Source organism: Gadus chalcogrammus, chromosome 23 (assembly GCF_026213295.1).
Source record: "Gadus chalcogrammus isolate NIFS_2021 chromosome 23, NIFS_Gcha_1.0, whole genome shotgun sequence".
Classification (NCBI taxonomy): domain Eukaryota; kingdom Metazoa; phylum Chordata; class Actinopteri; order Gadiformes; family Gadidae; genus Gadus; species Gadus chalcogrammus.
Window position 1 is genome coordinate 1,848,394 of NC_079434.1, and position 16,910 is coordinate 1,865,303.

General features: G+C 46.2%; 1 protein-coding gene across 2 annotated transcripts in view; it reads left to right on the forward strand.

Moving 5' to 3' along the window:
* Positions 1-16,910, forward strand: part of LOC130377145 (serine/threonine-protein kinase OSR1-like) — a 51,395-nt gene that overhangs the window by 11,974 nt on the left and 22,511 nt on the right. For both annotated transcript variants that reach the window (XM_056584134.1, XM_056584136.1), the window contains exons 3-4: positions 4,649-4,757; positions 14,419-14,560. In XM_056584134.1, the coding sequence (XP_056440109.1) occupies positions 4,649-4,757; positions 14,419-14,560 (251 nt within the window). The remainder of the gene's footprint in view (positions 1-4,648; positions 4,758-14,418; positions 14,561-16,910) is intronic.

The window sequence follows — 16,910 nt, forward strand, 5'->3', positions numbered from 1 at the left end:
CAATGCATTGTAAGTCGATGTATGTTGCGAGGCAGCACAGCAAGATTGCTACCAGCTTTCAGGCTTGTGTATTACTATTTCCCCTTCCTACAGTATGTGTATGTGATATTACTTTTGAAATATTCATTTTTTTCATGTCTGATGCCATGTGTTGCAAATAATAACCTACAACATGTAGGGAGATTGAGTGATTGACTTGAACTGTTCTCGCATACAGCCACCTAGAGGTTCTATTTGATTCTGTTCATAGGTTGGAGGTAATGATCATAAAAACATTTTCAAACTATTCACATAATGGTTTTGGAATGTTTTGAATAGTTTGACTTATTGTTATTGTTAAGACATTGTTATTGTTAATGTTGAAATAAAACTCAACTTATGAACCACTCTCTTTACCGATTTTTAAATGTGGAAACTGGGTTAGATCATCAGATTTTTGTATGACTTGACTTGTGACTTGCTTGACCTGAGCAATGACTTGACTTGTGACTTGCTTGATTCTCACCACAGTGACTTGGAGCTTGCTTGAGACTTGAAGGTTATGACTTGAGACTTGCTTGTGACTTGCACATGAGTGACTTACCCCCACCTCTGAGAAGAATAAATATAAAATTTGCTAAAGAATACAAATAGGCATTTTGTTTTCGCAATAAGGACGGCGAGGCAGCAGAATGACTGACATGTACCATCAGTGAAAACCATACTCTTCCCTTTTCTGGAATTTTCTTCCATGCTATTGTGCTAAAACAACAACAGTGTGACTGAGGCATAGAGGAAACCACACACACACACACACACACACACACACACACACACACACACACACACACACACACACACACACACACACACGCGCATACAGCCCAGTCGGAGGTAATGCAAGTGTGTTCAGCGATGAGGACATTACAGTGTCTTTGTCACAGGGGTAGGTTTACAGTGACCTAATCCCTGCAACAAAAGGCTCTCTGTGATCCCAGCGCCGTCGCCGCGGCCCAGAAGGGAAGGGGGCTGGCGTTGGCGCTGGTGGGTTCATGCGGTGGCGTCTGTGTGGTTATGTGAGGACATGGCCCCGGACCCTCACATCAGGGAAGGTTAGCTCCTTGGCTAGCATCCTGCGCTCCTGCCCGCTGCAGTCCTAAGCGGGCAGGGAGGCAGCCCTCCGCTCCAGGAAGTTCCACAGCCTTTAGAGTTGATATGCGGTGGTTCAGATATGGAGAAGGCTGACCTTTGATGGTGTGTGTGAAAAATCTGAATAGGGATACGAATTTTATTAAATGTGGCCCAAAGCAGTTATTTATGAAAGCCACAGAGGACTTGAATGTATTCTGAATGTATATTTGCTTAAAGTTTCTTGCGTGCTGTGACCATATTAACCTTTATGGTGACTAGTCCTTTCCTCTGTTTCAAATCCGTTCAATATGTATGCAGGTACACTGTTCATGGCGTGAGGCATTCTCAGGTGGAGTACTCCTTCTGGGTCTCCGTCACCGTTGTGTGGCTTCCAAACTGGTTGTACTCCACCTTATGGCTTGGTTTTATTGGAACACTAACAATCCGCCTCCACCACCCTTTCTATGATCCAGTGGCCTGTTCCTTTTTCTTATTTTCTTATTATGTTTAAGCGGTGCCAATGATGTCACGATCTCCTCCGGGCCAAGGTGTGGCTGTCTCTTGTTCTCGTAGAAAAAAGGAAAAAGCTAATAAAGAAAGGATGTGTTCTTCTGTAGGCAGTACAGGCTCTTAGTAATGACTGATAAGGATGTGTTCCTCTGTAGGCAGTACAGGCTCTAGAGTGATGACACTGCAGCGGTGTGGTGCTGTTGCGTCATACTGTGATAAGACAAGCCATTATGGCAGATAGCCCCTTAACATTCCTGTGATGTGCCCCTTGATGACCAGCCCACCTTTATCAATGTGGTTCATCCTCTTCACAAAGGTGGTTTGTTTTGTTGGACTACAGAAAGCATAGCTTAGTATTTATCTGGAGCGCAGATCGCTAGATGGGCCTCAACTATTATTACAGAGCCAGCCTTTGCATGAGGAAGACTAGGCCTCAGCCACACTGTAAAAAATAAAAAGTTGAGAAAACTCAAAATTGCAAGGCAACTTACTGCAATCAATTTGTCAACAAAATGTCATTTTTCTTCTTTAGACAAACTTGAAAGTTAGTTATACCAACTAAGATTTTATATTTTACAAAACTCAAAAAAGTAAGTCAGGGTTGTTAACTTAATATTTCAAATTAAGGTTAATATTATTTAAAAAAAAAACATTTCAAAGAATGCAAAACTAGTTTTAAGTTCACTTTATTAAAATTAATAATTGGAAACTTCCATTTTACATTTCTGAATGCCAGACAGCAATAGAACAGTTCAGCAGCAGAGAATCGCTGTCTAAATGCAGCAAACCAAAGTGCAGAACAAGTTCGACATTATGGTCAAACTTGTACTGCACGATACGGGAGCCCAGGTTAAACGGTGACGCAACTCTCGTGCCTCATACACCGCACGATCCCGAGAGCTGCCTTTATTTACCACACACCCAGAAACAGCGCACCGCACATCCAACCAACGGACATGCAAGTCTCGGTAACGGTGGCGGCAACACTACACACAATAAACAACACACAAACAATAAAGACCCCAAACCCGTTAACCCCACTTAACATAACAGAAACAAATTGACAAAAGGCAATAAACCCCTTTTTCCCAACCGGCATCACGAATACCCAGACTCCCCGGGGGGTAGTCGAAAAGTGTCGAAATGCGCATGTGCACCGTAGTTGGCCCAGCCTCAGACAGAGTCTGACTTAAACCCGTGTGTCTTGCTAACAAAGATACTACACTGAGCCCAACTCTTGACCCAAAACTCAACATTGTTGGTTGGACTAAATTGCATTGCACAGTTGACATGAATACTTAATGTTTTATATTCATGTTAATCAGAAAGCATAATGAGACCAACAATTTTAAGTTTTCGTTTTTACAATGCAATAGAAGCACTGTAATAGGTGTCTTTCAGTGTAATAAGTGTCTTTCACTGTAATGGATGTCTTTCACTGTAATAGGGGTCTTTCACTGTAAAGGGTGTCTTTCAATGTATTGGATGTTTAGGTGGATTCCCTGACCGTTTACATTTTTAGGGTGCGATAGAGGATTGCTTTTGAATCCTGTCTTGGATACAAATTGTTCAAGTCAACCTTATCCAAGATTAAGTGAGGTGTTCGAGATTCAAAACAATGGTGCTGAAATCGAAGACCCACAAAGTGCAGTAAAGCTTTTGCTTTATCCAGGGTTCTGTTCAAAGTTTGAAAATAGGCAACCTGCAACTTGAGACGGGCCCCATTAGAACTTTTCCGGGAAGCCAATGTTGGTAAATACTGGAGCTTTGGGCTACTGTGTATGGGCGCTTGTGTGGATGACCTTCCTTGAAGTTTGCAAAACAACAGTTAGCGGCTCATTGGAGTAGGATTGGTCATACCTCTGACGCAGGCTGACTGACTTCAACCTTTGACTCAGGTTACCGGATTATTCTGGTACACACACTCAGAAACACCCTTCCACGATATAGAAATCTAAACACAGAGCGGCCTTAAAGTCTTCAGGAGTCCTCCTGGGCTGAACCCCCAGCCAGGCTCCCGTCGCCCAAGGCACTGGAAGGCAGATATTTGGCAGAAAGTAAAAAAAGAGAGTGCCTGTTGTGCGTATATTCCTGTTCTCCACCTACGTGTCCTTAAAGACGTGGAGGTGGAGAGATGTTTTTGTTTTCCAGACCCCAGCACAACCTCACTCCCAGCTGTGCAGCGAGGCTGGACAGAGGAGAGGTGTGGCCCAAGGCACTGGCCCCTCTGGGGTCCTCATCCAGGCTCTTCTGGAGGGAGGCCTTCATGGCTTCACTAAAGGGTTCAAATCAGAATGGTTATAATTACGTTATATTGCACTATACATTATACTAACATTGTTTGTTCCATACCTACTATATTTTGGTAGTATCTGATGTAGTGAACATGGAGTACCCTATAATCCCCTAGTAGTGCTGCTCTTTTGATCACTATACACTCACTCTATCAGACCCCTCCTATGGGCCCAGTCTTCAAACAGCCGTTACAATGATTCCATTGCGTTCAGTTCTACTGTAATAAAACCAAAACCAACCATCGGTAAAAAGGAATATGCACTGATACAAAACTACCGATCCATCACCATGAGTAACCAATGGCTGCAGAGTGTGGCCAGATTGGTACAACCCCTTTATTGGGTTGGTGTTAGGGAAGGGGTATTGTTCCAGGAAACAAAAAGTGCATGGACTTGGTTTGGCATGTTACATTGATGTAATTGATGTGAAACACCAAACTGGCAGGGCTGCCCTATGTCTACCGTGCCAGGCCCAGTGAGTGCTCCCAGCTTGGGAGGGAATGGGGCCGGGGGCCGGGGCCCGAGACGGAAGGATGGAAAATTGTTCACACTTATGTTGGGTGGGGGTTGAAATGGTAATATTGGTTCATTGTCATATGCACATGAATTGAACAAGCAGCTGCAGCTAATGTCAATGTTCACGTTTCTGTCTTAACTGTTTAAACACGATAAGGGAGGTGTGTGCACCATCACCATTTTCTGTGTGTGTGTGTGTGTGTGTGTGTCCCTGACAGAAAGAGATCCAGGCGATGAGCCAGTGCCACCACCCCAACATTGTGTCGTACTACACCTCGTTCGTAGTGAAGGATGAGCTGTGGCTGGTGATGAGGCTGCTAAGCGGGGGTGAGCACACACACACACACACACACACACACACACACACACACATTAACACCCATATGCATTACGTACGCTCACACTCAAACAGAGTGGTTTGTGTGTGAACCGTTCCTCAGCCTGTTGCTCTCTTTCTGGTCCCGTACCTGAGCCTCACTTGACCCATTCTCCTGCTGCACTTGAACCCGTTTCCCGGTGAGAACTCGAGCTCGTAGACGGACAAAAGAGTGCAGCGTTTCCTGAAACACTATCCGGCCTCTTCCTGACCAGTATTCCCATAGCAGCCAACCAGAGTGAAGAGTCCCTGGCCTTGTTCTTCTTGGTCTGCCGTTTGGATTCCTCGGTTCTGCAGTGTAAAAAACATTGATTGAACCGTGAGTTACGTTTCTAGTTTTCTGACTGCGTAGTAGCAAATTGAACAAAGAAACACATAGTTGTTCTTTGATTGGTTGCCAGCTTGTAGGAATGACGTCTTTAGCTGCAGGGTCAGTCAGCTTCCACTCTTCAGTTCATCCTGTCAGCTAGGTGAGCTGGAAGGAGGACAGGGTCTTGTCATGGAGTTTGCATAAAACAAACTCGTCCCTCGAGTGGAGACCAGAGGAAGGCCTATGGAGGGCTGCTGCTGATAGAGTGTGATGCAGGCAAGCTGATTGTGGCCTGAGCGCACGCCGGCCCCTCCGTCCTGTTTAGGCTAATGGAGGGGTAATAACGTGCCACTCTTGCGGAACAAGGGAGAGTTGAGGATGGAGAGCAGGGATACAGCCCACCTGGGCTGATGATTATGAAGACGAAACGGCAAGAAGTATATGCTGATGGTGCTAGACCTTAAAGGTGCTATGTGTACGATTTGGCCAAATTAGTCTATCCATCTTGTATTGAAACGAAAAGGTGATCGGTGTATCAACAAACTGCTAACTCTGCAACATACTTTCAGTTACGTTCTACAATTCATAAGGTATCGCTAAACAGCCAACGTTAGCATTAACACCTTTTACCCACTAAAAGAAATGTTGTAAGTTCAGCATTACCTCATTCCTTCACTCCCTGAGAGCTGTCCAGCAGTGGAAAGCAAGGCCAATTTTCTTTTCTTTAGACGGTCAAAGAGTTAGACAATACATCTTCTTCATCCTCTCATGTTAGACTGAAGCAGGCTGGAGGCTGCAATGATGGTGCCCTCTTGAGGTACAAAGTGGTATTACCAGAAGGACCGGGGCTAGCTTGGCTAGCTGCTAACTTAATTAAATATCTCTGCAACACAAGCCAAAGACGTCTTTCACAGAACGTCAAAACTGTTTAAATTGCCTTAAGTTTTCGAATGTTTCAAACTTATAATGTTAAACTTTGCACCTTTAGAGCAGAAGGCCTTATTTGAGGCATGCTGAAGGCAAGGAAGAAGGGAGGGAGAAGGGATGCATAGTTTTCCCCTAGGGCTGTGCGATATGACAATATATAACGAGGGACGAGAGAAAAATGTCTATCAACAGATATTTCGCTCTAACGTTCCTATTATTTAACTTTACGTGTGTGTGGATGTGTGGAGCTGTCTCTGAGAGAGTTGGGCCTCTTTAATGCTACGTCAGCAACCTTATCAACATGCAGTGCCAGTTTGACATTTTCTTGTTAATGTGTGCCTTAAGCAACAATATATAAAAAATTAAGCTGAATTATGACACAGTGACCAAAAACATTTCCAGAAGACCTGGAATTTTACTATTTCCATATAGTCCACAATTATGCATCAACATTTTAAATGTTTTTTTGGTTGTTATATTTGCAACATGGGTTTACAAATTATAACTACATAAAACAAAAATTTTCAGAAACTCATTCAAAAACATATTTGCACTCTGAGAAATGTAAAAAACGAGAATATATGAGAATGTTGGAACCATCCACATCAATATCTTTAAGACATGTACAGCTTTGCAAAACCATGTGAAGGCGATGCATACAGGCCACTTGCAGCAATATTTTAAATATCTTCTTCTCTATTACTCACAACATAGGTTTAAAAACTATTAATTGATCCCATTTCAGAACACTGCTTTCTGTAACAAATGTAAACATATTTGCACTGGGAGGAAATGCCCAAAAAAAAAGGTTATGCGCGTTACGTGCGTAATCTAACGCGCGTAACGCGTTCAGTGTGCCCGCACCTTTACTGTGCGTTCACACCAAACGCGACATTTGTTGCCCCTTCGCGTTGTCGCCGAAGTTTCGTCGCCACAAATCATATCTGTCGCTGTGCAAGTTTTGTCGAATTTGTCGCGCCACAACAAGATAACCACCACATGTCTTTACCTTTTGTGGAAGAGGGAGAGACGTCGGAGGACCAGACGCAGTCTATTCATAATATTGTAATGACCACGGAAGAGGCAGTGAATGAAGTATTGATTCGACAGAGATTTATTAGATAGGCCTACCTAATAAACCGTTGGAACACACTAGACCATAGAAAACAAACCCCGAGAAACCCAATCCCTTTGAGGGCTCCCCGCGCTACAGCCATTCGGAGGCGCACAGAGCTTTTGGCCGTGGTATTATATATTATATTATATTATATACTATTATATATAGAGCTCCGGTAGTCGCAAACGGCAACAATCACTTTCTCCTCCATGCTGCAGTTGACCCCGGACTGCACTGCACTGAATTTGACGGTTGAACGCTGATTGGCTGTTACGTTACACATACTGTTGAACGCTGATTGGCTGTCATCACGCGAAATTCGCTTCAAAGTTGAAATATTTCAACTCAAGCGAATTTGTCACGCCACAATTCCTCGTGAACGCGCTCGCCTGTGCACGGCAAAAGTGTGGCGCGAAAAATCAGAACTTGCGCCGGTTTTCTCTCGCGAAAAAATTCGCCCGATACGCGTCTATACGTTCACCTTGTATGGGATCCTGTCGCCCCGACGCGTTTGGTGTGAACGCACAGTAACGCGTGTAACGCTTTCAGTGTGGCCGTAACTTTAGTTTAACGCTAGAGTCTGTCTGGACGTGTGGAGGTCCGTCTGACCAGCAGTACATTCTGATGTGTCTCCATGAGGGTTATGAAGTGTAATTCCGGCGTAAATTGAACCCAGGGTCTTTTTCGGCATGAAGACCCATAAATTAAGCCCTCCATATGCTTTTTTTCGTTGCTCTATAATCTAGTATAGAGCTTGCCCGGAGCAACGCTAACAGCCCAAATGGCTTCCATGTTATTGGCTAGGGGCACAGCGAACGCTTCCAAATCTGCATTTTTGAACCAATAATATTACACTCAAAATACCACCAAACCTCTGTAGTAGCATGAATTGAACACCAAAAAAACTTAGATACACCTAAAATGGAGCATCAACAACTTATTCAGCGTACCGCGAGTTTATTAAAAAAAGACTGTTTTGCAAGTCCGTGCCTTAGCGGTAGGTCCATTTTTCCAGGAAGTCCACACAAGTCGATTACCGGCTACCGTAAATAATATAATAGAGGCGCCAACAGATTTAAACAGGCAAGTATCAAGGGGGGAATTGTTAAGTTCAATTTGTTGGCATTCGCATTCGCTGTGCCCCTAGCCAATAACATGGAAGCCATTTGGGCTGTTAGCGGTGCTCTGGGCAAGCTCTATACTCGACTATCGAGTTAATATATGCGTACATTAAAAAATATATAATAGTAACAATAGATAAGAAAAGTGTTGTTTCATTTTACTGTAAATGGGTTCTACCAAGGAACTGAGTTGAAAACGTTACACTCTTACCGCATATGATAAACAATACACAGGTATCTGCCATGTTAAGTCATGTTTATTTCAAAGGTTTTACGATAACATGTTTGGGGATAATTCATCTATACAAAGTATTTTCAATAAAAAACAAATTGACGTATTAACAATAAAACAACATGCATGGCTACACCATCATAGGTCAATTTGTTTTTCTATATTTACATGTGACTGCATACAAATGTGTCCACAGACATGGTAACTAACATATGACAGTAAGCATTATTGGCCCTTAACACTAATATTCAGAAAAAACACTGCCTCAAAAGACTATTGGCTTAAAGGGGACCTACTATGCTTTTTCGACTTTTATGACCTATAAACGTTGTTATAATGATTGATACTCATGTTCAACCATACTAAAGTGTCAAATAATGACATGCATGCATTTCAACGTATTCCCTGCTGACAGTCTGGGGTGGCTGTGCAGAGCGCTAAACACTCGGGACAACGTTTGCGATTCACTTGTTCACATTTCCGGGAAATCATCTACGTAGAGGCACTCCTGCCGCGCCCCCATATGCCTGGTCAAATCTGCCCGCGCGCGCGCTTCAAGGAAGGTAACCAATCACAACAGAGTTGGGTTGGCAGGAGGGGGCGGAGAAGGACGAAACCGAGCGTTGACAGAGAATGCTGAAAGCGCCCAGATGAGAGGAAGAGTTTCCCGAAAATCTACATCGTTTTTTGTTAATGGTTAAACATGACTGTCAATCATTATAACAACGTTTATAGGTCATAAAAGTCGAAAAGCATAATAGGTCCCCTTTAAGCAATACAAGTAGAGGCATATGCTTGAACTTTATACCCTGAACTTTTAAACATTGCAGACGTGCAAAAACATAATTATATATTTATGTGGCATTCAGTCCAATGCTGAAATTATATCTGTGGCATTCAGTAGGCCAATGCTGTGGTAAAGTGTGTAAAGTATGACCAAGTGTTTCTTTCTGTTCAATAGTCTAGATAGAACTTTATCAATCCCCTGTAGGAGAAATTTGTTAATAAAACAATAATGGTAAAAAAAAATAAGGAATCTCCCACTTCCGGCTTCCATGAAAGAGAACCAAACTAATTCACACAATAGCGTTCATGCAAATTTAGCATTAAAGGTTAATTTAAGGAAGTTCTCTCCAGTCACGCTGAAAGTAGTTCGCTAGTAGTAGCGCTTTAATTTGCAGTGTCAGAGAATTCTGAGAAATCTGAATGCTGACTAAATCCTCAGAATTCTGACACTGCAAATGATTGCGCGCTACGACTAGTGAACTACTTTAAAAAAAAAACTTGACACCGCGACCAGACGGGAAATGACTGGTGAGAACCTTCTTAAATGAATCTTTAATGCTGGATTTAATTATCGGAATTCGGATTTTATCCAAGTATTCTGACTTTATTATCAGAATGCTGAATTTTATCTCACAATTTAGAGTTCATTAGCCTATTCGATTTCTGAATTAAAATTCTTGTGATGAATAATCTACATTTGTACAGTCGATGTGCAGCACTTTAATTCCCGTCAACTTTGTTTTCTAACCCCAGCACTTCCACAATTATGCCCATGTTCCTGACTGCTATATACAAAACCATTTATAGTAAATCTATTTTTCGACTGGGTATTGATAGTCGCCCTGAATGCAGCTTTAATGTCGGCTCTGATTCTGAATGAATGCCGCTGCTGAACTGTGTGAATAAATAAAGGGAACTGAAATCTAAAGAAGACACGTGGTTTTGATGTACCGGTGAATTCCAACTGGAACATTGCTTCCATCAGGGGAAATTAATGTAGCCTAGGCATATTGTAAATAGCTTTCAATTCCTTGTTTTTTTGTTGAACATATCCATTTGGTATGACAATAGAAACTGAATATTTCTTCATGTGGAGAACCGCTCTAGATTCCCCCACCCCCACACAGATTTTTTTCCTGTAGAAACCTATGGTGGAAACCATCACTTCTATGGAAGTAAATCTGTGCCGTCGGATTTTGAAAATAAAAAGCCATTGAACTCTAAGCACTGAATATTTAAGCATTGAAATAACGTATTTGGATTTGAATTGAACTCCTATTCAGCTTTATTTTTTAATGTTAAAATTTCAAAATCAAAGTTTCAACGTCAAAAACTTCAACGTGGGGACGTTAATAACGTTGAAATTCAAATCCAGATACGTTATTTCAATGCATAAATATTCAGTGCTTAGAATTCAATGGCTTTTTATTTTCAAAATCCTATGGCACAGATTTACTTCCATACACTTCTCCTTCGTCATGCTTAACTGATCATACCTCTCCATCGTTGGTTACACAAATCTTACCATGGACACTTCCAGAACCCCTCTCAAATTTCAGCCAGCCAGAAAATTCACGTCACAGTCACGTCTGTTAATTTATGAATAGAATTCTGAACGTTTCCCGCCTCCGAAATAGCCTGGCTGCCTTGTGAGGGATTTCATTTCGTGCTGCAAGGCAGCCTGGATTCCATGGATCCGATTTTCGCCTGAGATGGGGAACCAATCACAGAACGGGGAGGGACGGCAAGACGATGACGACGTCTATATGGGACACACCCATCGTCTTCTTCCGAATTGCGTGTGTCTCACGCCGAATGCGTGAGACTTGAGAGCTGTTACCGGTCTATTATCCCAGATGTTGACAGACGCAGTTCAGCAAGAGAGGCGTAGAAGAAGAAGGGGGCCGGATGTTGACAGTAATGGTTGTGGAACTGTGCAGCGCCGTATGACGAATGTATTAAATGTGCAAATTTGATCAGACCTGACTAGAAAGTATTACCCGACACAGTGGCGCGTGAAGTGACAGGAACGCTAGGAACTGACAATGCAGTTCCTAGGCTCCTAGCGCTCTCACTCAGGGTGGTTTGGGGGGGCTGGGGACTAGTGCTCCCCCAGCTCCAGAAAATGACTGCAGAGCATGTAGAGAGGGTGAGATGGCAAGTACAACATACAGAGGGGTCGCCAATCTCTTATGCTTGCCATCCGTCTGACACACACACAGACACACACACACTCAAACACGCACACACACACACAGACACACACACGATGATCCGCTGTAATGAACAGCCCCCCGGTGGCGTGCGGGTGTCTCCCCGCTTCACTGGAGCCGTGGGACGCAGGGCAGCTGGTCCTGGAGGGGGGCGTCATGTGACCACGGCCCTGCCCGCCGTAGTGAACCAGAAGCCTCGGCGTGGGGGGTGTTAGGGAAATGAGGTGATGTCTGCCACGGAGACGGATCATGCAGGTCTGTTTGAAGGACTCAGGAGGAGGGGCACCTCGCCCCCCTCCACCCCTCGGCCCTGGACTGGAGAAGGTCCTATTGATCCTGTCAGCTACTGTGTGTGGGGCGCTCCACGGGGAGGGAGAGAGGGGGAGAGGGAGAGAGGGGGAGAGGGAGAGCGAGAGGGAGAGAGAGAGAGCCAGAGAGAGAGATTATAATGTAAAAAAAATAAACCCACTGTAGCAGTTATATACAGTCATTTAGCAGACGCTTTATCCAAAAGGACTTAGAGTGAGTTGAGATGTCATTAAAGTGTCTCTGAGCCCAAAAACTCCTTTGATGGTATCTCAGTTAGTTTGGGCAGACTCAGACTCTCTCTCCGTCTCCCTCTGCCTCTCCCTGGATCATGTTCTCTATTTCTGTCTCTCTATGCTCTGTCTGCTTGCCCAGGTTTACTGTTTACTCTGAGAGAGGGAGAGAGAGCCCTCCCTGCAGCACAAACCCGTTGAACCCAGCTTCATCACCACTTCCACCATTGCGCTCTCTCTCTCCCTCTCATGTTGGCACTCTCTCGCTATGCGTCTCAAACACTTAAGCTCCCTCACACATTTCTGCTCTGTCACTCTCGCCTGCCCTCACACATTTCTGCTTTGTCACTCTCGCCTGCCCTCTCTCTCTCTCTCTCTCTCTCTCTCTCTCTCTCTCTCTCTCTCTCTCTCTCTCTCTCTCTCTCTCTCTCTCTCTCTCTCTCTCTCTCTCTCTCTCTCTCTCTCTCTCTGAGTAAACCTGGTCTGGTCCTGGACCCTGGTTGGTCTAGTCTGGTCCGGGACTATCTACTCTAGGGTGCAGTGCGATGGCTGCTGGCTCTGAGTTGGGTGGGGGAGGGGGGAGGGCGGTCCTAAAGTGATGGAGCTGTTGTCCTGGTGTCCTGGATGATGTCCAGGACACCAGGACATCATCCTGGTGTCCTGGTCGTCTGGCGCCCAGCCTCTGTCACAACCTGTCTCACATTTGGCCCCTGGCCGACGCTGGCAAAGCATCCAGGCCCCTGTGGTTCCTTTGTGTGTTTGTGTGCGTGACCGTGTGGTGGTGGTGTGTGTTCTGCATACAGGCCATGTTGAGCTTTGTTTTGCGGTGTTGTTTTGTCTCTGCTCAGCGAGCTCCGTGGCGGTTTGTTTTCTGGGACAGGGTGCGAGTGAGGGAGGCTGTGTTCTGAAACATCAGCACTTTCTGGTCCCCATGGAGAGCAGCGGCCCTATTCTGGACACACACACACACACACACACACACACACACACACACACACACACACACACACACACACACACACACACACACACACACACACACACACACACACACACACACACACACACACACACACACACACACACACACAGAGTTAAGCTCCCCGACACCCTTCCCCCTTTTCATTGAGCTGTCGCCCAGGCATACAGCCTATCACACGGGGGAATGTCTGTCTGACGCCTAGACCCTGGACCACCTAGACCCTGGACCACCAGACCCTGGACAACCTAGACCCTGGACTAGGACCAAGGGCTGGGAGAGATGATCCAGCAGGTTACCCTGTTCAGCTGGGAGCTGCTGTCAGACCCCTGTAACTTCAGCTTATGAACGTGGGGCTCAATCTCACGGATACGTTACACCCAACTGCCCCCCATCCTCCTTCCTCCTCCTCTTCCTCCTCGTTTTCCTCGTCCTCCTCCTCGTCCTCCCCTTCCTCCTCCTCTTCTTCCTCATCCTTGTCCTTCTCTACCTCCTCGTCCCCCTCTTCCTCCCCGTCCTCCTTGTCCTCCTACCCCTCCTCGTCCTCCTCTTCCTCATCCTCCTAACCGTCCTCCTCCTCCTCCTCTTCCTCAGGCCACCTTGTTTCTAGTGACAGGGTGATTACATGAACGCCTTGTTTGAGGTCATAAGCTGTTTGTCTTTCAGCAGGAAGCAGATCCACTGGTCGAGGGAAACATTGACCTCTAATCTTTTTATTATGTACAGTATGTGGTTGTTAAGGGTCTGTTTTGATGGATTGGCCTTGCGCCATGCTAAGCTCAAGTCGATAACGCAGTAGCTCCACGCCATGCTGAGCTCGAGGGGCTAACACAGTAGCTCCAGTGTGAGCTTCAGGTGAGCTTGGTGCTAGGTCCTGGTCCTGGTGCTAGGTCCTGGCTAGCTCTTGGCTTGCTCCCACAGGGGCAGGGAGTGTAGTGTTGGTTTAATGTGGGGGTACAGTGGGCTAGGGGCCTCCTGCGGGTCATACCCACACCGTCCCGCTCTGCCATGGGCCCCTGGGGAGGAGGCTGTTCACTACTGACCTCCGAGGTCATCAGAGTTCTCTTCAGAGTGCCTGCTCACCCATTAGAAGGTGCTGGTCAGTAGGCCGGTTCTGCTCTCCTGTCCCCCTCAGACGTCTCTGTGTTCTCCGGTTCCATCCAGAGAGCGTCAGAGGACACATCAGTCCCCCGCTGGACAATACTGATCTACTGACCAACGGGCCTCTGTATTCTGTGTGTGTGTGTGTGTGTGTGTGTGTGTGTGTGTGTGTGTGTGTGTGTGTGTGTGTGTGTGTGTGTGTGTGTGTGTGTGTGTGTGTGTGTGTGTGTGTGTGTGTGTGTGTGTGTGTGCGTGTGTATCCTGACCCGTGTGCTCTGCTCCTGCAGGGTCCATGCTGGATGTGATCAAGCACATCATCTCTCGCGGGGAGCACAAGACGGGTGTCCTGGACGAGGCCAGCATCGCCACCATGCTGAAGGAGGTGCTGCTGGGGCTGGAGTACGTGCACAAGAACGGACAGATCCACAGGTACCGTGCAGCCGGATACACTGGGGCGGGGCTCAATCTAAGTCCTCCTGGTCCCCCACCACTCTACCACCACTCAGAAGGGCCATGAAAAGAAACAGGCAGGTTATCTCGGGATGAACTCAATGGGCCATAGTTAGTGGTGCTTGGAGGAGGTCACTGTGAGTCCAGCTGGGTTCAGATCCCCTTTGGCTCTGAGTCAAGCTGGGTGCAGATCCCCTCTGGGATCCAGCAGGGTTAGGGCAGAGCTTCAGTGTGAAGGAGGAGCGCGGGCCGCGCCACGCGACGCAGAGACCACAGGAGGGGAGACTCTGGTTCTCTGGTTAATGGCTCACTATGGATGAGGCTGCGCCATGGGCCAAAAGGCCGACCTTACACGCTCACACTCAGCACCAGAGTGGAGCGTCTCAGACAACATGCCACCGTTTCAGAATGAAAACATACTTTATTTTTGCCCTTTCTTTATAGACACGGTGTGAATGAGTTTGTAGATGGTAGGTGTTTTGACCTCAGTCTTACCGTCAGGTAAACCCCACTATTGTCAGAACAGAAACTACCGAGCCTTCGATATAATTGTAATCATAATTAATGTTATTTCAAACACAATATAGCCTATTACTCTTAATTAATTAATTGTATAATGCATATGACCTAATAATGGATCATGAGGCCTTCCTACAACGCCCAGAACTTGACAGCCCTGCTTACACGCCCACGCACACAGAGACAGAGAGAGACAAACTCACACACACACACGCACACACACACACACACACACACACACACACACACACACACACACACACACACACACACACACACACACACACACACACACACACACACACACACACATGGATACTGACACACACAGACACACGTGGACAATCGCACACACACACCCATGCACACTGGCATACACACACACACACAAATACTATTTCCACCGCCTACAACCCACTTGAGGTGTGATGATCAAAATGATGAACCTCAGAGCTATGTTTAAAGGTATGCTACCTTTTAATGTAACTTCTGTGTATCCCTGCTGTCACCAGACATGAAACACGACTCTCCCACACCGCTAGTATTGTGCTTCCTAATGAGTCTGTATCAACACTGACCTTGAGGGCCGGGGGCCCACCACAAGACATTCACCACAGCCAGCAAAGTTCAGCACCTTGGCGTTCACAGGGCGTTGAGGGTGACCTCTCTGCGCCGTGGCGCTGGTGGAACCCGCATCCCGCGGCTAGCAGAGCCCTGCCTGGGAGGGAGGGAAAATAAGTGCTGCTCTGTGTGCACAACATTGGGGAAGCTCAATGAAGCTGTGGGGGTTGATCTAGAAACCATACAGCTCAGAGAATTATGTTGTAATGAACAATAAACCTTGCAAAGGTAAAATCCCTCCCAAAGTCAAATCCCTCCCCAACGAACCTACAAATGTGTCAGAATTTTAGGGCTCCCTCCAGGATGTGGTGCCAGGGGCCGGTGTGGGGCCCCAGAGCCCTAGGAGCAGCCGGTCAACTCGGGGTGCTAGGACGTATATAAAACGTACTCTGGACATGTGGAGTAAATCAGGAGCTAAAGGAGGGGGACGGGCAGTTCATATGGAAGTTTCCTCTGATGTCTCCCAGGGTCAGGCTTCAACCCTTCTTCTACTGATCACTCTCCCCCTCTTGCTCGTTTTTGGATGTTAACGAGTGCATCAGGACGGTCAACAAGCAAGGATTCTGCTGCAGTGAGCAGGCAGGATTAAAGGACCTCTTCTTGCTCCTCACTGCCGGTCAGATCAATACTCACAGGGTCAGGTGACCGGGCCTGATGCACATCATCAACACCACAGTTCACACTATGGCCGCGGCCGTCACCCAAAGACAGGGATCAAAGCCTTGAAGTTGAGTGTTGTGTGTATCCACTCGCAGACTAAGGTTTCATGTTGGAGGCTGGGGTCAGGGCAGGCTGATGAGAACGCCCCCCCTGTGCATCCACACCACCCCTATAATCCGTAAAAAGATCCCTCTCAGGCCCGTGCACACGGTTGAAAACTATAGCTACGTTTGTAACTACGGTTCTATGAATTTCGGATGACCGGTGCTTTAGCACTGGATGTTCCATCTCGGGAACACGCAGGTCGAGTAAATATACCAACAAAGTCACCTAGGTGGCCCGAGAATATCTATATATTCCGGAAGTCACCCGAGGATCTGTTCCAACAGTATCTTCTCGCGAAATCTGAGAAGTCTGAGTGACAGAGAACTCTGGCGGTCATCCGGAATTCATAGAACCGTCATTACATACGTAACTATCGTTCTATTTCATTCCTACTGACTGCCAGAGATGGTGCTTTAGCACTGGA